Here is a 22,813-nt window from a genome sequence, read left to right as displayed (position 1 = left end):
AAGTTGCTCCTGGGCAGATTACAACACGTTTCCCCATGAGAACAGTGAAACCTTGGAATCATCTCCCCAGGGAAGCGGTGGATTCCTCTGCACTTTTAGGGCTCAGCTCAACAGGGTGCTGGGCCATCCCCATTCAAACTATGGATCACCTAAAAGGTTGGACCAGATGATCCCTGAAGCCCCCTCCAACCTGGAATTTCGTGATTCTGTGGGCGAGCAATCCTGGCAGGCAGCTTGGATTGAAAACTTTCAGCCGCAGTCACTGAACTTCCACAGCAGCTCACTTTAAAATTGCAAAAGCGGAAAAAAAAAAGCAAAAAACAAACCAAAAAAACTCAAACCAAACCCAACCGAGGTGGAAGCCAAGATTGCTTCGCTTTGACGTTTGTTCCCTCCCCGGGGGAGGGCGGTGGGGCGGTCCCAGGCGGGACCCACAGCCCCAGCCTGTTCCCGCACCCAGAGCGGCTCCGGGCTCCCCACGGGATGGACTGCGGCGTCATCACCTCCAAAACCGTCCTGCTGCTGCTCAGCCTCGCCTTCTGGGTACCGCTCCGGGGTGCGGGGACCCCCAGGGGCCGGGAGGGATGCTGGGACCCGGACAGGGATGCTGGGACCGGGAGGGGATGGGATCTGGGAGGGGATGGGGTCTGGGAGGGGATGGGGTCTGCACTGGGATGCTGGGACCAGGAGGGGATGGGACCCGCATTGGGATGCTGGGACTTAGGAAGGGATGGGACCCGCACTGGGATGCTGGGATCTGGGAAGGGATGGGATCTGCACTGGGATGCTGGGACCAGGAGGGGATGGGACCAGCATTGGGATGCTGGGACCTGGGAAGGGATGGGACCCGCATTGGGATGCTGGGATCTGGGAGGGGATGGGACCCGCATTGGGATGCTGGGATCTGGGAGGGGATGGGACCCGCACTGGGATGCTGGGATCTGGGAGGGGATGGGACCCGCACTGGGATGCTGGGACCTGGGAGGGGATGGACCCGCACTGGGATGCTGGGACCTGGGAAGGGATGGGACCCGCATTGGGATGCTGGGACCTGGGAGGGGATGGACCCGCACGGGGACGCTGGGATCTAGGAAGGGATGGGATCTGCACTGGGATGCCGGGATCTGGGAGGGGATGGACCCGCACTGGGATGCTGGGACCTGGGAGGGGATGGGATCTGCACTGGGATGCTGGGACCTGCATCTGGATGTTGGGACTGGTAAGGGATAGGATCTGGACAGGGACCTCCGTGGACCAAGAGGGTGGGGAGAACCTGCACTGGGATGTGGGGATCTGGGAGGGAATGGGGCCTGCATCAGGACCCCTGTAGAGTGGGAAGAAAGGGGAAGCCACACCGGGATGCTGGGATTTAGGAGAGGATGGGATCCACACCAAGACCCCTGTAGAATTGGAGGGACAGGGGGACCTGGACCACATCCGCATCTGGACCTGGATTCGGAACCAGACACGTGTGGGTTGTGGGGTCTGTGGTCCTTGATGTGAAGGAAGCAGAGGGGATGGTGCTGTGGGTACCTCCAAGTGATGCTGGGACCGGGAAGGGAATAGAGGATCCACACTGGGACCCACCCACGTGGATCTGCACCCAGATCTGGATGGAGACCCCTGTGGGATATGGGCTGCTGTGGTCCCGGGTGCGATAGGGGCAAAGAGGGACAGTGCCATGGGACGTGACCATGTTATCCTTAACCAGGGATTCCAGAGTTTATTGGGAGTTTAGCTTACTGGTGTGCAGGTGACACATTCCCATAGGTAACCCTATTTTTAGTAGTTAATACATATTTTTAAAGAAAGAAAAGGCTTGAGGTTTTAAATTTCTACAAGAAAAAAATGGAGTTTGGTTTTTTTTCAGGGTGTTTTTAATGTAGTAGGTTTGTTAGTAGTGTTTTTAAAGGCTCAGTAAAGCAATCTACCAGCCAATTTAGTGATTGGAAACAAATGGAGCCTGCAGTGCAGTGAGGATCTTATGGGGGAGCTGATCTCCCAGTCTGGGGGGGGCCGTGTTTGGAAGGGGAAAATGGCTGAGAACACTGCTCTATGTTCTGCTGCAATTACACCTTTTCAAATTGCTTCCTCGATCACTACTTAAAAGCAGCACAAAAATGAGGGTGGGGTTGTGTAGTTTTTAGCCTCACTCCAGTTGGTTTGTGGGGGTTGACGTCAAGGGCTCGTAGCCTTGTGACATTCGGTTGCTCAGAAAAGGGGGTGATTATTCTGGTAATGAGTCTTGGGTTTTCCTCTGCATGTGGAAATTTGCGTAACCAGGCCATCATCCTCCAGGGACTTGTGTACTGCTGTCGGAGCAGGAGCCCAGTTAAACCTCGTGCATACTGGTAGCGTGGTTTGGGCATTCTCACCTGCTTTGTAGCACTTCAGTACTTTCAAAACAGTGTTTCGCAAAGGATGCTTTCAATGCGATGATGGCAGCCTGAGAGCGAGGGTTGGGATCCGTGCAGCCCAGGCTGGGGCTTGGCACAGTGGCACCTCGCTGCCCTGCTCCTCCCGCATCGCCCCGCTGAGCAGGGCTGGGTCACGAGGAAGGCAAAGAATGTTTCTAAAGCTAGAAAGAACAAAAAAGAAGAACCAGGGGGTTCCCAAAGAGAGAAGCTCTTCGGCAAAAAAACCCAACCCAAACCATTAAAAAGTGGAAATACTGCTTGAATTAAACCCTGAGGTCCTGTGGTATATTGTGCCCAGGGTGTTCTAAATATGGGACCTGTGGCAAGGAACTTTTTCCAGTCCTGATCCTCCTTTAAGAGAGCTCAGCACAATTTATTGCTGCATGTGTTCCAGGTGACTCTCATATCGCTCACCTGAATGGCATAGGAGGCTGTGTTTACTGCTGCGTGCCAAGTAACGTGATCTCACATCTGTTTGTCAGGTTTTTTGGTGGAATCATAGAATCATGGAATGGTTTGAGTTGGAAGGGACCTTAAAGATCATTATTTCCAACCTCTCCGCCCTGGGCAGGGACACCTCCTACTGGATCAGGGGCTCCAAGCCCCATCCAACCTGGCCTGCCCCAGGGATGGGGCAGCCACAACATTCCTAGGCAACTTGGGCCAGGGCCTCCCCACCCTCAGTGTAAAGAAAATCCTCCTAATGTTTGATCTAAATCTGCCCCTGTTCAATTTAAACCTATCATCCTATCACTCCATGCCCTTGTAAAAAGCCCCTCCCCAGATTTTTGTAGCCCCTTCAGGTACTGGAAGCTCGCTGCAAAGGTCTCCTCGGCACCATCTCTTCTCCAGGCTGAACAACCCCAACTCTCTAAGCCTGTCCTCATAATAGAGGTGCTTCAGCCTGCAGAGAAATCCCACAGTCTGTGTGTTGAAATCCCCTGAGGACCTCGGATACCATCACTGCTTGGGTTTTGAAAATCAAACAGCCGTATGTCCTCTTAGAAGTGTCTCTGGTACCTTTCTTCTTCTGTAGGGGAACTCTCTAATCTTATTTGAAGGTATTGGGTCATCTGGCCTGAGTCACCCCAAATCCAGAGGCTACTGACATACAGACAGATAATTACCGATCATGATGTGCAGTAATTATCTGTCTGTATGTCAGTAGCCTCTGGATTTGGGGTGACTCAGACCATCCCTTTGTTTTTTTCACTCTAGGGAGAACAGTGCTGCCCCAAAGCCTGTGGTGTTTAGGCTCTGCCATCACCATTATGTGTAGTAACCACATTCCTGCAGCAGAACTGCAGAACCTGGAATTCAGGTTTTAGGAGGGTGGGGAAGGAGGAACTGACTCTTTTATTCCCTTCCACAGCATTTCTAACAGCTGGGGCTCTACAGGACTCCAAGATCCTTATCAAAGCACAATATTTGCAAAGGACATTAGAGCCCTTCTCTAAGGAGTAAGGTGTGTTTGGACATGCTGCAAAACTTGCCCAGCATGGAAATGCTTATGGAAAATAATTCACCAGCCAGTGAATATGGAAAACATTCAGCAGCCAGTGCAGTTACAGTGCTTTGACAAAGTGTATTGCTTAAAATGCCTTAAAAAGGCAGTGAATCCTCTTTTGGACCTCTGATGGTTATTGTTGTGCAGGGGTGAAGAAAGATTTTCCAGGATGACAAATAGGGACTTCCTAAATGAGGTGAAGAGCAGCTTCTCTCCTATGCATCAGGCTCAGTATAGAACCAGTATGGTATAGTGGTATAGAATCACAGAATGATTTGGGTTGGAAAAGACCTCAAAGCCCATCCAGTTCCACTCCCTGCCATGGGCAGGGACACCTCCCACTGGATCAGGGGCTCCAAGCCCCATCCAGCCTGGCCTTGACCCCTCCAGGGATGGGGCAGCCACCCCTGCTCTGGGCAACCTGGGCTGGTGCCTCCCCACCCTCATAGTGAAGAATTTCTTCCTGACGCGCAATCTAAATCTTCCTCTTCCAATTTAAAGCCATTCCCCCTCATCCTGTCACTTCAAACCCTTGCAAAAACCACCCCCTAGCTTTCCTGGAGCCCCTTTCAGCACTGGGAGCTGCTCTAAGGTCTCATCAGAGTCTTCTCTTCTCCAGGCTGAACAAACTGAACTCTCAGCCTGACCTCAGAGCAGAGGGGCTCCAGCCCTCTGCAGGTTTTTCTACTACAGAGATGGGGCTGAAGGGCTGTAGGTGTCCATAACCCCACAGACAAGGCATTGTTTTAACTACACTGTTGCCAAGGGTGGTGCTTCAAACTGTGGGAGCTCTGACCACCTACAATTTTGCCTTTTCGCACCTACCAATTACGTCCAAGTGTGTGATTATTCTGGTAAGTGGGTGTTGGCTTCTTCTAGGTGAAGACAGAGGATGCTGGTTTAACTCAGGTGGCCGAAAAGTGGGAGGGGAAGGGCTGGAGGAGACTCAGACATTCTTGATGATGTCTTGTTATGGGGCTGAGCGGGATGTGATCACAATTCTTGAAGGAGGGAAGTGAAATGCTGAGGTTCACTTGCTGGTCTAGGAGAAGAAACAGGGAATCTTAAAACTAGATGGAAGTTTGATGCTGTGATATTTCTGTATAATCTGATTTGAACACTCTCCAAGGTTGCTTTTCTTCTACCACCCTTTCTTTAATCCCAAAGCCAGGCTGCTGAAGTCAGCCATAAGCACCTTGCCTCTGCGCACATTCTCCTTCAGCTTTATCGTCACTAAACAGACCTCTGCTTGCTGAGAGGGTCTGGCATCCACCCAGAATCCTGGGGGCTTCACCACCAAAAGGCTGCCTTACATGTTGCTGCAGTGAAAATCCTGTTTTCCTAGGTTTCCCAGTCACTTTTTATCAGAGGTGGGCACATCCCCAGCCTTGCTTCCCTTGCCCAACAGCAGGGAGGAGAATAAAGATGGGTTGTTTCCTGGGATGGGGTTTAGCAGGACCAGTGGATTAGAAAGAGCAGACTTTTATCTGTTGACAGCAACAGTAATGTCCAAGGAGGTGAAGCTCGGGAGAGTGATCCCAGCGCTGGTCCCTGGCAGGTTGTGCGCTGCCTTTGAGCGGTGAAGCCAGACTTGGATTTCCTCAGCTGATCCTCAGCTCCCTCTGTGCCCAAACACCCGTGGGGCGTGTTTGAACCCATCACAGGAGCTTTACTTACTGTTCAGAAATGGCTTTTTGCTAACAAGAGCAATGGGATGGGATTTTTCTCCAGATGGTCGCAGAAGTTATCCATTGACTGGAAAACAGAGAGGAGTTTTGCCTTCCCACTTGGTCCCTGCTGAAAATTTCCCAGCACTCCAAAACTCAGTGGCCTGCTGTCCCGTCTCCTTTCTCCACCCTCTCCAGTACCCTGCATCATGTGGGTTTTGCATATATCCTTCAGTTTGTGACCAGGAGATTCCAAGGAGCATGAAATAGATGTATTTTGATGAATTGTGTTCTGTTCTGGAATCCTCAGCACAGAGAGGACATGGAGCTGTTGGAGCAAGTCCAGAGGAGGCCACGAACATGGTCCAAGGGCTGAAGCACCTCTGCTATGAGGACAGGCTCATAGAGTTGGGGTTGTTCAGCCTGGAGAAGAGAGGGCTCTGGGGAGAGCTTGGAGCAGCTTCCAGTACTGAAAGGGGCTCTGGGAAACCTGGGGAGGGGCTCTTGATCAGGGAGTGCAGGGACAGGATGAGAGGGAATGGTTTTCAGCTCTAAGAGGGGAGATTGAGATGAAATCTTAGGAAGAAATGTTTTCCTGTGAGCATGGGGAGGCCCTGCCCCAGGTTGCCCAGAGCAGTGGTGGCTGCCCCGTCCCTGGAGGTGTTCAAGGCCAGGTTGGATGGGGCTTGGAGCAACCTGATCCAGTGGGAGGTGTCCCTGCCTGTGACAGGAGGTGGAACTGGATGGGCTTTGAGCTCCCTTCCAACCCAACCCAATCTATGATTCCGTTTTGGGATATTAGTGTCATCTCTGCTTTAAGCAGGTACTCACACTGGTCTGGGAATACTGGAATATTTGTTTGATCTGTGCTTTACCCATCTCCTTTGTCCTTGGAGCATCCAAGACTAAAAGCTACTTGCTTTCAGCCTCACGGTGCTTTGCTGAATGATGTGAGAGGGTGTACTGAAAGGTCAAACAATCACAGTATTGCTGTGCTATCACTTTTAAATAATGTTTAAGTCATTGTGAGGGATAAACTTTTCCATAAAAAATACTCCCTGCATCTATGGATGGTTTGAAATCACTCATGCCAATGATAGGTGGTTTGGGAATGCTTATTCAGAAAACTCAGTCAGGGGGAAACTGGGATACCTAAAACATAATGAAAAAAATCCAGTGAAGGGGATAAATTTTAATCCCTCAGTGGGATTAAAAATGTAGTGAGTAGCAAGGGTTATGTGGAGATTATTGGTGCTAGAAACACATCTATTTTTAAGGACAGAGGTATTCTCCAAAGAGTCATTAGAGGTCTGCATGTCAGCAGCCCCATGACCTGTTTCTCACCTTTCCTCCATCTGTTCCTAAGCGAATCCTTAATCCTGCCTGTAGCTGCCTGCGGTGCATGGCAGCGAGGGAGCTCTGATGGGTTTTAGCGCTGTGTGTGCCACTTGACAGGAAGCAGGAATTGCTGTGGAAGCTTTCCTCCCTGCTCTGGGCCAAAGGAAATGATGCTGATCGGCCACGGGGTCGGTCTGACTCACAGCAGCACTCGTGGTGGAAAAAAGCTGCTTAACTAAAAGCATTATTTCTTCTTTTTTTAGCGCATCCAGCGAGTAGAGCTGTGGTCATTCATCCACTCCTGAAAGGGCTCAGGACAAGCTTCCTCCCTGGGCTCCTTCTTTTTGCCTCTTTGATTCTGGCTGGGGTCCCCTGGGACCGGAGGAGCAATGAGCCAGGGAGGATGGGGGCATGTTTAGACCCTGCATGAGGAGCGTTGAGTGGGAAGAAGAAAGTAGGGGGTTCATTCCTAGATTTGCCATGAGCTTCTTGCTGAACCATGGGGTGAAAACCAGCCACAGGAGCCATAATCATCACTGGACAAGAAGCAGATGGTGGCCTGGTTTTGGACTTGAGCTCTTTAGTTTAATAAACTTGAGCGTTCCTTCAAAGGGAAAAGCTTCTCATTTAAAACGATTCAGGAAGCAGGACTGAATTGACTTCCAGGAAAATGTGCTTTGTTGTATGCACAGGGGCCTCCCAGACAGAATTAAAACTAAGATGTCAGTGTGGTGTCGTCAGGAAAGGCGACGTTTTCTGATGGTGATACTGAGAGAGCGTGAGAAACTTTACCCTGTGTGCTTCTCCAGAACCGCATTAGCCTGGCTGTCCCAGCGGTCCCTGAGGTTGGGGAAACGCCTCTTGGATGGCTGGATTGTGGATCTAATCCTAAACATGCTTTGATCTCTTCACATGTCTCAGAGTTTGCATGTCTCATGTTGTAAAAGTGCCTTGGATAACTGCAGGTGCTCAAGAGGTCCTGTTTTGTCATCCCTCTGCAAGAACTTCAGAGCTTGAGAACACCATCCATGCAGAACAGAAAGCAGCTCTTTCTTGTAGTTGTTTAAGAACTGGGCATTTCCTTCTTTTTTTCCCCAAAAGCACTACCAACCTGCATTTGCTCCACAGTGGAGCTGGCAGGATCCCTTTGCAGCAGGATTAATCCAATCTGTGCTTTTCCTTACGGAAAGAGGCACATGGTTGCCACATGGCCCTGCTCCCAACATTCCTTCCCTTTCAGCTGGGTCACAAGCAATGTTTCAGGGCAGATTAGAGCCATCTGCCCCATTACCAGCTCCGAGAATTTTCCCTGGGCTTTAGGATCAGCGCCAGTGTGGTTTAGGTTTGCTTCTCTGCTGTTTGGTTTGTAGCTTGTGAGGTGAAAGTCACAGGATCTGGTGGCCGAGCCAGGAACGGCTTATTAAGAAACTTGGGTGGTTCTAAAGGCAAATATTGAACTAAAGGGTGTTTCATGTCTGAATTGGCAGTTCAGATCCAAAACATCTTGGCAGCGGCTGATAAATCCATGCAGGCTCAGCTGACGTTTGCAGCAAGCTCTTGCCTTGCAGTCTGTGTCTGTATTTGGGGGGAGTAAAAGTGAAAAGTGTGGTGCTTCTTTCTTCTAATAGCAGTCCTGCTGTTCTTAGAGGCGCATGATCAGCAGCAGCACACTGAACCCAAGGCACTAGAGCACTAGAAGTTGGAGGATTTGGGGCAAGATTCATAGATCATACAATCACAGAATGGTTTGGGTTGGAAGGAACCTTAAAGCCCAGCCAGTTTCACCCCCCTGCCATGGGCAGGGACACCTCCCACTGGATCAGGGGCTCCAAGCCCCATCCAGTCTGGCCTTGAACCCCTCCAGGGATGGGGCAGCCACCACTTCTCTTAAGCAACCTGGGCCAGGGCCTCCCCACCCTCACAGGAAAACATATTTTCCTAAGATCTCATCTCAATCTCCCCTCTTTCAGCTTAAAATCGTTCCACTTGTCCTATCCCTGCACCCCCTGATCAAAAGCCCCTCCCCAGCTTTGCTCTACAAAGGCTTTCCTGGTGTGCGGTGTCTCCATGAGGACATACCACCGCTTGTGCTGTGTAGGATGGCTGGCTTTTAGAGAGGGTAAACCTTGGAGTTAGGATTGGAGAGCAGAAACCATGCTTGGACAACTCCAAGAACATTTATTTAACACAACTTGAAAACATACCAGTTAAAACCAGAATCTCCTCTTGACATCCTGGGTCTGCAGCCTGTGAAAACTGCAAGTAATGTTTGTTTAGGGATTTTTACCTCCATGAAAGAGTGCTATGGTTTTTTTTTTTTTTTGGCTGCTGCTCATTGTTTTATTTGAGGAAGAAAAGGAAAAATCAAGTGCTTCTCACCATACCTGCCAAACAGCACGGCACTGCATTTTGTGAGCAAGCCGAAACGTGCATCTTAGTTGTGTGTTGCGGCTGAACATTTAGATATAATGTTCTTTAAAGAGTCTCCCATGGCATTGTGTGAGTAGGCTCAACAGACTTTTGTTGGCTATGTCCCACCTATGTACTTCACATGAGGAGGCTGGTGTAGAGCTTTTTAAGTTCTGGGTAACAATTGGCACCAGATCAGTGGTCAAAGGCTCCTGGGGCTATTAGTGCTGCTGGGAACCAAGGACAACCTAACAGGGGCTCACAGGTTTGGAGCTTCTTGCTCCAATCCAAAGCCAACTTGCTGACTTCAGTGTTTTTTATTATTTTGCAAATCACTGTTTGCACAACTTGAGTCTGTGGGAGCACAGAAGCATCTACACTAGGTTTTTTGATTGCTGATTGCTTTTTCATGTGGTAGAAACAAGTGGAGAAAGACTTGAAGCTATGGGCTCACAAGACCTCAGAAGCTAAAGAAGCTGTCGGACAGTAGGGAGCGGAGCAGATCCGTGCATGTCCTGGAAAGCAGCTTAGCGCAAAAGGCCTTGGGAGTCCTGGTGGGCATGAAGCTGACCATGAGCCAGCAACGTCTCATTGCTGCAGGAAGGTGCATGGTGAACTTGGCTGCATCAGGAGGAGTGTTGCCATCAGGTGGAGGGAGATGGTCCTTCCCCCTTGCTCCGTGCTGTGGAGGCAAAGTCTGGAGTGCTGGGTCCAGTGTTGTAGAAGAGGCACAGATCTATTGGAGAGAGGGCAACACAGAGGGTGGAGAGACTAGAGCATCCCTACAGCAAAGCTGGAAGGGGTTCTTTATCAGGGAGTACAGGGATGGGATGAGGGGGAACAGTTTGAAGCTGAAAGAGGGGAAATTGGGATGAGATTTTAGGAAGAAATGGCCAGGAGCTGCTGCACATGGTGGGTGCATCATGTCCATAGCAGTTGCCTGCGTGGCCATTTGATGGACACAACGGAGCTTGCCTGCTGCTCTGTGCTGCCACTGGAGGCTCATAGCCTGTAAGGTGGGTCACATACTGTCTTGGATGAGGCCACAAGTGTGGTAAAAATGGATTTTTTTGGTCAGAGGAGTGAATATTGTAAGTGGAGTAGGAAATGGTAGCTGAAGCCAAGAGGTCGCTCCCAGCTGACAGTTTTAAACCCGTGACAGGTAAGGGGAGAGGAAACCATTCAAGTGGGATGGGCAGTGGTGAACTTGGGTTGCCCTAACTGTTTGAGGAAAAACTGTTCTGCCTTGGGCCAAAGGAGATTGTTGGAGCTCTGAGACTAAGTGGAGTTTTAAACCGGAGTTCTGAAGTCATTAAAGTAAGCATAAAATGAAGAAGACTTTCTTGGAAGTGCTTAGTGCTTTTATTTTCTCCTGAGGTCACTAGGAAAAGTTGTAGACTCCATGGAAATGAAGTATCACAGGAGCTAGGAAGGACTTGAGTCATGGAATCATAGAATCATTTGATTGGAAAAGACCTTTGAGGTCATAGAGTCGGACCATACCTGTCCACTACCAAAACATATCTCTGAGCAAAAAAATCTGGTGAGGAAGGGGAAGAATAAAACTTGCAGCACAATAAAGCAGCAAGAGAGCCAGAAAGAGCAATTCCCCTTGCTGTGCATGCTGGCTGTTGGGTAATAAAATACATTATTTATGGAGGAAATGGTGTGAAAACCCTTCTAGGCAGAGGATTTACCTATCAAGTTAAATCAAACCCCTTCTTTCTACACAAAAAAACCCAAAACACAAGGAGTGTCTTCTGTGTTCAGGATAGAGTATGCGGCTGTAATCGAGACCAGTGTCACTGGGGCTTGATTCTAGATAGGGCAGCAGAGCCACAGCACAGTAAGTGGCAAACTCTTGACAAGTAATAATTGAAGATGATATCCTACTCTGTCCTCTGGGAAACTAAAACTGCTGAAAAGTTGCTGGCATCCCAGTGATTGTAGTTGTGGGATGTGAAGGCAAAACATCAGCATCAGGTATTGTATTGGGTGAGGTGTGTTGACTTAAATCGCTGCTATGCAAAGATGCTGGTGAAAAGTGTGGTTTTCAAGCCTAAAAATTAACTAAAACACCTCCTTGAGCTGATTGTCTAAGGAAGAACTAGAACAGGATGGTTCAGAAAATGTTTGTGCAGATATTGATAGTACTTCCAGTATATATTTGTAGTAGTTTTCTGCAGAAAACAATTGCTACTACTCTTCAAACTGTCTGTCTTTGCCCATAACAAGTTAATGATGTGGGACAAAGTCAAATAAGTCTAAGTTTTGTGCTATGTGGTGGATATCAGTAATGGTCTGGAAAGGTTCTGCCTGGTGAGGGAGCAATGCCTTTAAATGTTATTTCTCATTTTTCTTTTACTGCATAGAGGATGCTTCTTGCTGAACACGCTTTTTTGGTGAATTTTGCAGCTCACTCTGTCCTTACAGGTTTTACTTTTAACAACAGAGCTTTCACAGAATGGTTTCATTTGAAAAAGACCTTTAAGATCATTGAGTCCAACTGTTGATCCAGCCCTGCTAATTCCAACCCCAGACCACGTCCCCAAGTGCGACATCTACTCGCTTTTTAAACACCTTCAGAGATGGGGACTCAGCCACCTCCCTGGGCAGCCTCTTCCAGGGCCTGGGAACCCTTTCAGTAAAGAAATTCCTCCTGATACCCAACCTAAATCTCGCCTGGGACAACGTGAGGCTGTTCCCCCTTGTCCTGTCACTGGCTACTGGGGAGAAAAGACCAACACCCACCTCGCCACAACCTCCTTTCAGGGAGTTGCAGAGAGCAATGAGGTCTCCCCTCAGCCTCCTCTTCTCCAGAAGCTTCTCATAAAGCTTGTTCTCTAAATCCTTCACCAGCTTTGTTGTCCTTCTCTGGGTGCACTCCAGCTCCCCAATGCCCTTCTTGTTGTGAGGGGCCCAAACCTGAACCCAGGATTCAAGGTGCCACACCATGGCTGATGCAAGCCAAGATGCCATTGGATTTCTTGGCCACCTGGGACACTGCTGGCTCATGTTCAGCTGGCTATGAATCAATACCCCCAGATCCTTCTCCTCCAGGCAGCTTTCCAGCCTCTCCTCTTCAAGCCTGGAGCTGCGCGGGGTTGTTGTGTCCCAAGTGCAGGACTCAGCACTTGGACTTTTTGAACCTCATGCAATTGGCCTCGTTCCATAGATACACCCTAACCAGATGCCTCTGCAGAGCCTCCCTGCCCACAGGCAGATCAACACTTCCATGCAACTTGCAATCATCTACAAAGGGGCTGAAGGTGCACTCGATTCCCTTGTCCAGGTCGTTGATAAAGATATTGAGCAGAACCGGCCTCAGTACTGAGCCCTGGGGAACATTTGTTACTCTCCAGTTAACTGACCAGCCTTTTAACACAAAAATCCCATACTGGTCCGTGTTAATGGGATAAATGGTTGAATCAACACTCTGAAATTGGAGGATGCTGGGAGAAATCTTCAAAAAATCCCAGACCAACAAACCCTGTCTTTTAATTTCATAGCCAGTAGTTTGGCTCCTTTGATGTGTTGCACTTAGATTTGGTGGCAGGAGGTAAGAAGCTTATGTTGGTAAGTGCAAGTGAACACAAACTTCTGTTCCTAGCCACCATGCAAGGCCAGTGTGTTAAAACAAAGAAGGGAAGGTGGGAAAGTGTCTATTCTGCTTGACTGATAGATGCAAATTGTGCATTAGTTCTTCTCTTTCTCAGAGCAGTTGTACAGAGGGAGGTTTTAAGGGCCCCTTTGATGGCTGTGATGCTGATGAAGTGTTGTGAGGTATTTGCATGTCTATAAGTCCCTCTAGAAGGGTAAGGGCTAATGGTCATCAGCATATTAAAAATTCCCCTTTTGACAGTGGGACAAAAGGCGAAAAACTTGCTGTGCTTTTAAAAGTATCTAAAATCTACTGTTTTCTGGCAGTCCTGTTCTGCCTCAGTGAGACAGCTCAGGCTCCTTGCAGCCATCCAAGCCTGTCCCGTTGTGTTCCACGGGCAAGATTGAACATTCATAGTGTTGTGTGTGTGTTGTTTAGCTGGAGAGAGTTCCAGCTCATTCCGTATGTTCCTGCAGCAAAGCACCATTGCATAACTGCCCCCCCAGACAAGCCAGCTGAGCTGAGTACGGAAGCAGGAGAAGTCAATGTGGTGAATAGCCCTGCCCAAGTCCTGCTCAAATAACTTAGGAAAGCACTGTTGTCACGGCTTTGCTTTCTCTTTGCTCAGCCCCAACAAGGAGTTTATTATTTGCACTCCAACAATTTAAGGTCTCTGCTTTCTGTCAGAGTATGGGTTGTGAAAAAAGAAGTAATTCTGGCGTTAGGTCCTTGAAGCGACACAAGCTGGAGCGGGTGAGATAGCAGAGAGAGCTGCAGCTTTGTCACTCAGCTGTGAAAAGGGGCTTTCCTGCAAAATTTCCGTTTACCTCATCTATTCAACTTGTCTTATGAGTTATAAGAAATAGCAGCAGCGTTTCCTGGAGCCCCAGTGAGTCAGCTAGAGGGGATGTTTGGGGAGGAAGGGGTAAGGTTAGGGTCTTCTGCTTGCCAGCGGGGCGGTGGATCGCAGCAGCGTGCAGACAGCAATGTAGCCTCACAGACCAGGTGAACAGGTTCTCCCGTATCAGACCCACATCACTCCTTGGCAGCCTGCAGTAGGTTTTCTGCCAGCTGCTCAAGGCCAAACGTCACCGATTGCGTGGTCCTATTCTGCATGGAAGTCCTGTGAAAGTAAACTTGCAAGCAGGAGACAAAAAAAAATGTGAAGGACAATAACAATTTCTAGTATAAAAATCACTCTGGCAACCTTGTGTATAATTTTAGATGTGTTTGACTAATTATGAAGAAGGAATCTTATGATCTCTTCCTCCCCAAAAGTAATTGCGTAACGTTGCCTTTGTATCAGTGAAGGATTTTTTTGTTTGAGATCCAACAGAAACCTGTTTAAGCAGGTGTACTTTACTCATTTTACTTACAATCTGCAGTGATGCAAAAGGCATTTCTGGCTGTACTTCTCTTCTAGAGAAGTTTATCGCAGGTGCAGGAATGGGCTCAAGGTTTTGCAATGTTAGGGGAAAATCTCTCCACTGGATTTCGAAACTGACACAAGTGCTGGGAAAGCTTGAAGGGAGAGCTGTTAGAACAGGTCCAGAGGAGGTCATGGAGATGGTCTGAGGGCTGGAGCACCTCTGCTCTGAGGCTGGGCTGAGAGGGTTGTGGTTGTCCAGCCTGGAGAAGGCTCAGAGGTGACCATAGAATAATCCACCAGTAGCTGAAGGGGCTCCAGGCAAGCTGGGGAGGGACTGTTCACAAAGGCTTGTGGTGATAAGACGAGGGTCAATGGGGATAAACTAGAGAGGGTCAGATTTAGACTAGACATGAAGAGGAATTTCTTCACGATGAGGGTGGGGAGGCCCTGGCCCAGGTTGCCCAGAGCAGGGGTGGCTGCCCCATCCCTGGAGGGGTTCAAGGCCAGGTTGGATGGGGCTTGGAGCCCCTGATCCAGTGGGAGGTGCCCCTGCGCATGGCAGGGGGTGGAATTGGATGGGCTTTAAGGTCCCCTCCAGCCCCGGGCACTCCCCTGGCTCTGCGGCACCGTGTGTAACCGCCACTGTCAGTGTCTCTGGTTCCAGGCCCGCCCCGGGCCGCCATGACACCCGCCCCGAACCCACTTCCGGCGCGTCCTCCTGTCGCCATGGCAACAGGCGCCGCCGCCATGACACCCGCGCGGCTTTCACTTCCGTCGCAGGCCCCGCTTCCTCCTCGGCCACTTCCGGCGCGTCCCTGTCGCCATGGCAACGGGGGACGCGGCCACGGCTGCGCGGCGGGTGCGCTGGGACCGCGGGGCCTCCGGGTGTGGGGTTCGGGGGCTCGTACAGCCCCGAGAGCCGCGGGGACACCGGGTGTGGGGTTTGGGTGCTCTGAATGCTCGGGGCTGGAGGGTGGCAGTTTCTTGGTTTCCTGGTGCTCTGAGGGCCCTGTAAGGACCAGGGGGCCTTGTGGGCCCCCTTGTGGGGCCTGGGGGCTCACACTGCTCTCAGGGCCCTGGGGGCGACAGGTTGTGGTCCTCCCTGAGGTTCCTGGTGGCCTGGGATGACTGGTTTCTTGGGCTCCCAGTGCAATGAGGGCCCTGGGAGGGTCCGTTGTGGGGTTTCTGGTGCCCTGAGGGCCCTGGAAGAAGCTGTTTCAGGGTTCCTGGAGGTTCCTGCTTGCTGTGTTCTCCATGTCCTGAGAGCCCTGGCAGGTGCTGTTGTGGGGATCCTGATGTTCTGAGGGCTCTGGAAGGGCAGGTGTGGGGTTCCCAGAGGTTCCTGGTGTCCTGAGTGGCCTGGGAGGGCCAGTTCTGGGGTTCCCAGAGGTTTCAGGTGTCCTGCAAGCAACCGGTTGCAGGGTTCTCAGTGCCCTAAGTGGCTTGGGGGGACTGGTTGCGGGGTTCCCTGGGGTTCCTTGTGCCCTGAGGGCCCTAGCAGGACTGGCTGGGGGCTTCTTGGGTTCCTGGTGCCCCGAGAGTGCTGGGAGGACTGGCTCCCAATTCCACTCCTTCCCACTCCCAGGGGAAGGAGAATGAGAAGAAAAAGACTTGTGGATTGGAAACTAAACTAATAAGTTTAATAATAAGTTTAATAAGATAGTATTAATAAAAATAAGGAAAACAGTAAGAAAATAATAAAATATATACAAATAAGTGGAGTCACACCCCCCACCCCTCTCAATGACTGTTCGTCACCACGGATGCTGCAGGGCAGACACGAGGGAAAGGGTCTGAGGTGAGGAGGGAGCTGGGCTCAGAACTGGATCCAGGAAAGCACGGATCCAGCATCAGGGGCAAGCAGACAGATGAGGACCACACCGGACATCAGCCACTGAAAAAGAGAGAGAGACTTTGATGTTCTCTCAGTTTCATCCCCAGTATGAGCTGTATGGGATGGAATCCCCTGTTGGTCAGTTTAGGGTCACCTCTCCTGGGTGACCTTTCTCGCCCCCTTCCCTTTCGGCTCCTCCAGCTCCAGGATGGCCTTGGTTTCCGTAGGGCTGAGCACGAGCACTGGCCTTTCTGCATCCCAGTGCCTGTGTGGTCGCTGCTGGAGAGGAGCCCTGTCTGACACACAGGCATTAACGCTCAGAAAATGAAGCTCCTCAGATGAGACTGAGCTGAAGTCACAAACTGAGTCTGCTTTAGCTCAAGCCACAACAGCACACCTCTGATGATCATCTAGGAACCTGACTCCTGCAAATGCGGTGGTGGGATGCAGGCCATGGGCCATCTCGAGCAGGCAGTGTGAACTTGTCCTTCTTCAGAGACACTGGGTGGCGCATGCGGATAAACTCCTGTGTTCCAGCTCAGCTGAAGGGCTGGGTAGCCAGTTTCACCTGCAGGCATTTTTGTTTGCTAGAACTTTGCCTACAGTAGTCGTTAATTCCATATTTAAACTATTAATTCTGCCATTAGAGAGAGGCCCATATTTACTTTCCTGAGCAGATACAAATAACTGCTAATAACTTTTTCCATTGCCTTTCAGGCGGCGGCAGCAGGTCTCAGCTATGTCGGGGCGTACGTCATTAACACCTACAAGAGCTACGACAACTTTCTGCAGGATAAATACGCTCTCTTACCTGCCGTCATCATTCTTTGTGTTGCTGCGGTCATGTTCATTATTGGGTTGATCGGCTGCTGTGCCACCTTCCGGGAGTCTCGAGTTGGTCTGGGGCTGGTGAGTGTCGCATGTGGTTGCACGTCCTCTTCTTCGTGTTGTGTGGGGTGAGAGGTGCTACCCCAGACCTTCTCGGGATGCCCGGGACAGAAGGTAAAAGGTTATTCTGAAATACACTGCTGAAGCACAGCTCCTGTGGGCATTACTTGTGCCGTGAGGTACTGACTGGCTAAATTATTAGTCCCCCTGCCTTGCACAGCCAAAGAAACCTGCAATCATAGAATCATAGAATCATAGAATAACCAGGTTGGAAGAGACCGACCGGATCATCGAGTCCAACCATTCCTATCATGGTCAATTCCCTGGCTCTGCCTCAGCCAGCTTGTCAGAGATGAGTGTGGAGAGCAGCATGTTTTGAGAAGCAAGGTGGTGAGGAAACAGGTAGACAGGAATTTCCAAAGCTAAGCAAACATATTTTATTTTTTTTTTTCCTGCTGACTTTATTCTCTGAACCCTAAAAGTATGCCTAGACTTGATGCCCTGGCAGCCCAGAAACCAACCACATCATGGGTGCATTCAAAGCAGCGGGACCAGCAGGGTGAGGGAGGGGATTCTGTCCCTCTGCTCTGTTCAAGCGAGACCCCCGCACACCCCAGAGCCCTGTGTCCAGTTCTGGAATGCTCAGCACAAGGAGGACGTGAGCTGTTAAAGCAAGCCCCGAGGAGGCCACGAAGATGATCCAAGGGCTGGAGTACCTTCCAGACCAGGACACGCTGAGACAGTTGGTGTTTAGGCCAGAGAAGAGAAGGCTGCAGGGAGCCCTTAGAGCTGCTCCAAGTAGAGAAAGGGGCTCTAGGAAGAGAGGGGAGGGGCTCTTGACCAGGGAGTGCGGGGATAGGGTTGCGGTGAGCAACTTACGCTGAAAGAGGGGAGATGGAGATGAGATCTTAGGGAGAAATGTTTTGCTGTGAGGGTGGGGAGGCCCTGGCCCGGGTTGCCCAGAGCAGGAGTGGCTGCCCCATCCCTGGAGGGGTTCAGGGCCAGGTTGGATGGTGCTTGGAGCCCCTGATCCAGTGGGAGGTGTCCCTGCCCATGGCAGGGGGTGGAACTGGATGGGCTTTGAGGTCCCTTCCAACCCAAACCATACTGTCCGTCGATGGCTTATCATACACACAGAGTTCTACATACACACAGACAACTTCTAGAGTGATTTTTAAAAAGCCATAAAGGTTCATGTTGGGTACCTTTAGGCCCCAGTTTGTGCCTAGAAGGCGATGTGAGCTCACTAAGCAGTACCTAACTCTGCTGCTGGTTTATCTGTGGAGTCTCCTGTTCGACAGCACCTTGTGAAGTGCTTTGTAGGCTGTCCACGCAGATCACATCATGGCAGTGCTCAGTAGAATGTCTGAAGGGGCCCAGGTCTCATGGAAGTGCAGTCGCCGTCCCAGCCACACACAGTATTCTCCTGCTTGCAGTTATTTTCTGGGAACTGTTTTGCTTGGAGAGGAAGCAATAGATAATGATAACTTTCCAATATAAATTGATGAGATGAGTGATAATGCAATTGGATTCAGAAGCTGTGGAATTCCTCCTCATAGCCTATCTTGTTTAATTTCAGTTCTTGGCTATTATCCTGGTTATCTTTATCGCAGAAGTATCCGCTTTTGTCCTGGCGTTTGTTTACAGGGAAAAGGTAAGCAAAGAATGAACATCTCTGTAGTAACTTAAAAGTGAAGAATAGATATTCCATTGTCAGAGCATTCCAATATATCCAGATTTCTTGCATTGCCTTATCCTGCAGTCTATGGGCAAGCGGGAATGGGGATTTCACCATCTGGTATGTGGGTCAATCTGTGTTGGGAAGAGGTTACGCAGAGAAGGTGTGGCTGCCCCATCCCTGGAGGTGTCCAAGGCCAGGTTGGATGGGGCTTTGAGCAACCGGAGCCAGTGGGAGGTGTCCTTGCCCGTGGCAGGGGGTGGGACTGGATGGGCTTTGAGGTCCAATTCCAACCCAAACCAATCTGTGATTCTAAGTTCTTAGCTCTCATGATAAAACAATATGCATGTGGTTTTCCTCTCTCAATAGGTAAAAACTGACGTGCAAAGCACAATGCGCTCAGTCTTTGAGAAGTATGATGGGAATAATCCAGAGTCTGGTGTTGTGGATTACTTGCAAGAACAGGTAAGAAAACACAAAAATTGTTCTGAGAATTATTTAGAAAAGAACATTTTAGATCTAAGCAAGGAATTTAATCGGGGAAGGGAAGAGGGCCAGTATGCTTGTATGCTGGAACTTGATTCCACAGCAGTGTTTAGCATCTGATTCTCCAAGGGAACTGATGCAGAGTTGGCATTTTCAGGCTCCCAGTGGGAAATTCATGTAAATGAATGACCTTGTTGACACAAGTGGCCTTTGGATCAGACCAACTGAGAACATAGGAGTAACTGCTGCTGCAAAATCCGTACCACAAGATATGAAGATGACATCAGGCTCCCTCCTGCACCTCGTCACTTCAATATTAGAGCTGTCACAAAGGATAAACCAATAAGGAGGCAATGACTTAGGAAGGGAGGTTGATCCATTATATCTATAGCTGTTTTCCTGAAGTGCTGCTCCTTGTAAATTGTCTGCATGCTAAGAGCAGCTCATCCCAGTAAGCCAAAGAGATGTTTAACTCAACACTGGCATTCGTGTTCATATATATTCATGACATCCCTGTGTCTGGCAGCTTCATTGTTGTGGGGTGAAGAACTACAGTGACTGGACAACCACGCAGTGGTTTAATTCCACCGGTAACAACAGCGTCCCCTTGAGCTGCTGCAGGGAAGATATGAAGAACTGCACAGGGCGCCTGGATCAGCCGCAGGAGCTCAATGTGCAGGTGAGGATAAAGAGCGCTGGGTCACCATCATTCTCTAAACCAACCAGAAGCAAAGAGGAAAGCACTTCAGGCAGGGTTTAGGGATAGCTTCATCCAATTCTCTTCAGCAGTTTGTCCCTCCAGGTGCTTTTCTCTCCATGGTTGTCCTCTAGCTAGCTTCCTTCTCATGCTCTTCCATAAAAGCTCCTACGCGATGAAGAAGGGGCACCAGTCTTTATGTTTAGTCTTGTCTGCCTGCTGGTCACAGTTCTCCATTTTGTGTAGCTACAGCAGCAACGTGACGAGGGCAGAGTGCTTGCTCTGGGCACGCAGTTGTTCAAACGGATCCAGGGTAGGGGAGGAGGCTCTTGTAGGATTGACTGTGAATCTGGAGAATTCCATACCAGATCCTTCAGCCTGGGGCAGAAGCCCATAAAGTGAATGTTATAGATGCCAGTGCTGTTCTTTGTGCCTCTGAGTTCTGGGCACTTCTTGATGTGACCTGAGCCAAGGGAGATTCGGAAAAGCAGCACATGTCAGTGCCCCTGCCCAAGCAAGAGAGGCTCTCCCCAGCCTTTGGGTCTGGGAGATGAGAATGGAAGCCCTCAGGTCTGCAGTGGTTGGTTAGACAAAGCTGTTCAAGGTCCTGCTTCCTTGTAAGGGTCAAAGAGGAGGGAGGGAAAGCAAAAAACAAAACACCATGCAGCTGCAGTACATTAGATGACTTGTTTTCACTTATCTCTTTCACGGCAGGGCTGTGCAGGGCAGCTGGAGTCTGGGCTGCAGAGTGTTATCAGCTACGCTATGCTTGTGATCCTGGGATTTGCCATTGTAAAGGTAAGTGTTTTGTCTCTTCCCTCCTGGAAAACAATGTTGTTTATGCTTTGTTCCTAGGCTGTTTTTCTCTTGTAGCCTATCGCGTTTTTCTGGCTCCGAACCAGGAATTAATGTGGCTGTGTAACATCAATAGGAAAAACTAGGGAGGAAGGAGTTGAGCTGGAACGACTACTGGAAACCGATATGCAAAAAAAAAAAAAGAGTTTCTATAGACGTGTTTTCCAAGTGTGTTTTGGTAGGAGAATGTCCTTGGTATGATGAAGAACTCTAACATCAACCGAGCAACTGGGCTTCCAGTCCCCCTTCAGCCCACCTCTAGGGAAAGAGGAATGAGAGGAAAAGAACTGTGGGTTTGAAACTGAAACTACAGCTTTAATGAAATAATAATAATAATGAAAATAATAAGGAAGTATTAAAATATATAAAATATATGGAATCATGCCCCCACCCCTCACTGACTGTGTGTCACCACAGATGCTGCAGGGCAGACACAAGGGAAAGGGTCTGAGGCTGGGAGGCAGCTGGGCTCAGACTGGATCCAGGAAAGCACAGATCCAGCATCAGGGACAAACAGACAGACAAGGACCTCACTGGACATCAGACATCAAAGAAGACAGAGCAAGATGCTTGTGATCTCTCAGTCTCATCCCCAGTATGAGGTGTATGGGATGGAATCCCCTGTTGGTCAGTTTGGGGTCACCTCTCCTGGGTGACCTTTCTCGCCCCTTTCCCTTTCAGCTCCCCCAGTTCCAGGATGGCCTTGGTGTCCGTAGGGCTGAGCACGAGCGCTGGCCTTTCTGCATCCCAGTGCCTGTGTGGTCGCTGCTGGAGAGGAGCCCTGTCTGACACACAGGCATTAACGCTCAGAAAATGAAGCTCCTCAGATGAGACTGAGCTGAAGTCACAAACTGATTCTGCTTTAGCTCAAACAAGAACAGGTCTGGTGGTGGAAGTAAAACAGAGTTTATCAGAACTAACTCTCTCTCTCTCCCCCTCTCTCTTCCAGTTCTTTGGCATGCTGAGTGTCTGTGTGCTCACTTGCAAGAGAGAAGACAGCGGATACCAGCCTCTCTACTCAGGGGTGTTTGCTTAATAAAGTGGAAAGTTCACTTTTTGTTTTGCTTCTTGGGGATAAAATAGACTTGTAAACATGTAACACTAAAGGAGAACTCATGACCTTCTTACTGTTTTATTTCATGTACATGAAACGAAGAGTGTTGCATGTTTACTTGGGAAAGCTTGCGGGTGGTGTGAAATGGCAATTTTGATGCTCAGCGCCCTACATACCCTGACCTTGCCTACCACGGCCTTCTGTACGGTCGTTCTGACTGGGATTTGTGACTTCAGGCAGCACCAGATGTTGTAAAAGCATCTTCTGCAGCTCTGCCCTTTACCCTTAAAACACAGAGAAGAAATCTTATTTCTTAATCATCACCAAACCGATTGAGACGGTAGGAGGGGTTTCAGTTGGCTCACATGATTCCCATGGTGTGGTCAAACAACAAAAGAAACTTTGTAATTCAGGTCACAGCCCAGCTGGTTACTGCAAGACCCAACCCTTGTTTGAGGCCTAGAAGAGACATTGGAGTTGTTTTTTGAAACAGCCAGCAAATGTGAACAATCCCAGGTTAGGAGGGGATATGTGTTTCGAGCCTGTGGGCTCAGGAGATCTTTCTTTCTCTTGGCTTTTTTTGTTGTCCTTTTTTATTATTTGATATTAAAAATTGCTTATGAAGAAGGGCTCTTGAATTTTTTTTTCTTCTTTTACTGAGGCTTCTATGGTTTGCCCAAAAGACACACTATGTCTCTCCATTTAATGAAGAAGTTGCAAGAGTTACAGAGACAGATGCAGGGTTGGTGGTGGGAGATGCAGGAGGTGGTCGGGGGTGGGTGTGGACAGGACTGCTGAAAACTGGGTCCAGCCCTGTTCAATGCCTTTATCAACAACCTGGATGAAGGCATTGAGTGCACCCTTAGCAAGTTTGCGGACGACACTAAGCTGGGTGGAAGTGTGGATCTGCTGGAGGGCAGGGAGGCTCCAAAGGGATCTGAACAGGCTGGATCCATGGGCAGAGTCCAATGGCAGGAGGTTCAACAAGGCCAAATGCCGGGTCCTGCACTTGG

At 49.6% G+C, this 22,813-nt stretch overlaps 1 protein-coding gene across 1 annotated transcript; it reads left to right on the top strand.

Annotated features, from left to right (window-relative positions):
• The first annotated feature begins 434 nt into the window (after positions 1 to 434).
• LOC138733621 (tetraspanin-36-like) lies at positions 435 to 22,427 on the top strand. Its single transcript, XM_069881021.1, has 7 exons — positions 435 to 543; positions 16,860 to 17,051; positions 18,610 to 18,684; positions 19,078 to 19,173; positions 19,721 to 19,873; positions 20,606 to 20,689; positions 21,696 to 22,427. Exons 1-7 carry the CDS (start codon positions 484 to 486, stop codon positions 21,780 to 21,782), a joined length of 747 nt encoding a protein of 248 aa, XP_069737122.1. The 5' UTR covers positions 435 to 483; the 3' UTR covers positions 21,783 to 22,427.
• Positions 22,428 to 22,813: the final 386 nt, after the last annotated feature.

This window comes from Phaenicophaeus curvirostris, chromosome Z (genome assembly GCF_032191515.1).
Source record: "Phaenicophaeus curvirostris isolate KB17595 chromosome Z, BPBGC_Pcur_1.0, whole genome shotgun sequence".
NCBI classification, from domain to species: domain Eukaryota; kingdom Metazoa; phylum Chordata; class Aves; order Cuculiformes; family Cuculidae; genus Phaenicophaeus; species Phaenicophaeus curvirostris.
This window is presented reverse-complemented; position numbering and strand designations above follow the sequence as displayed.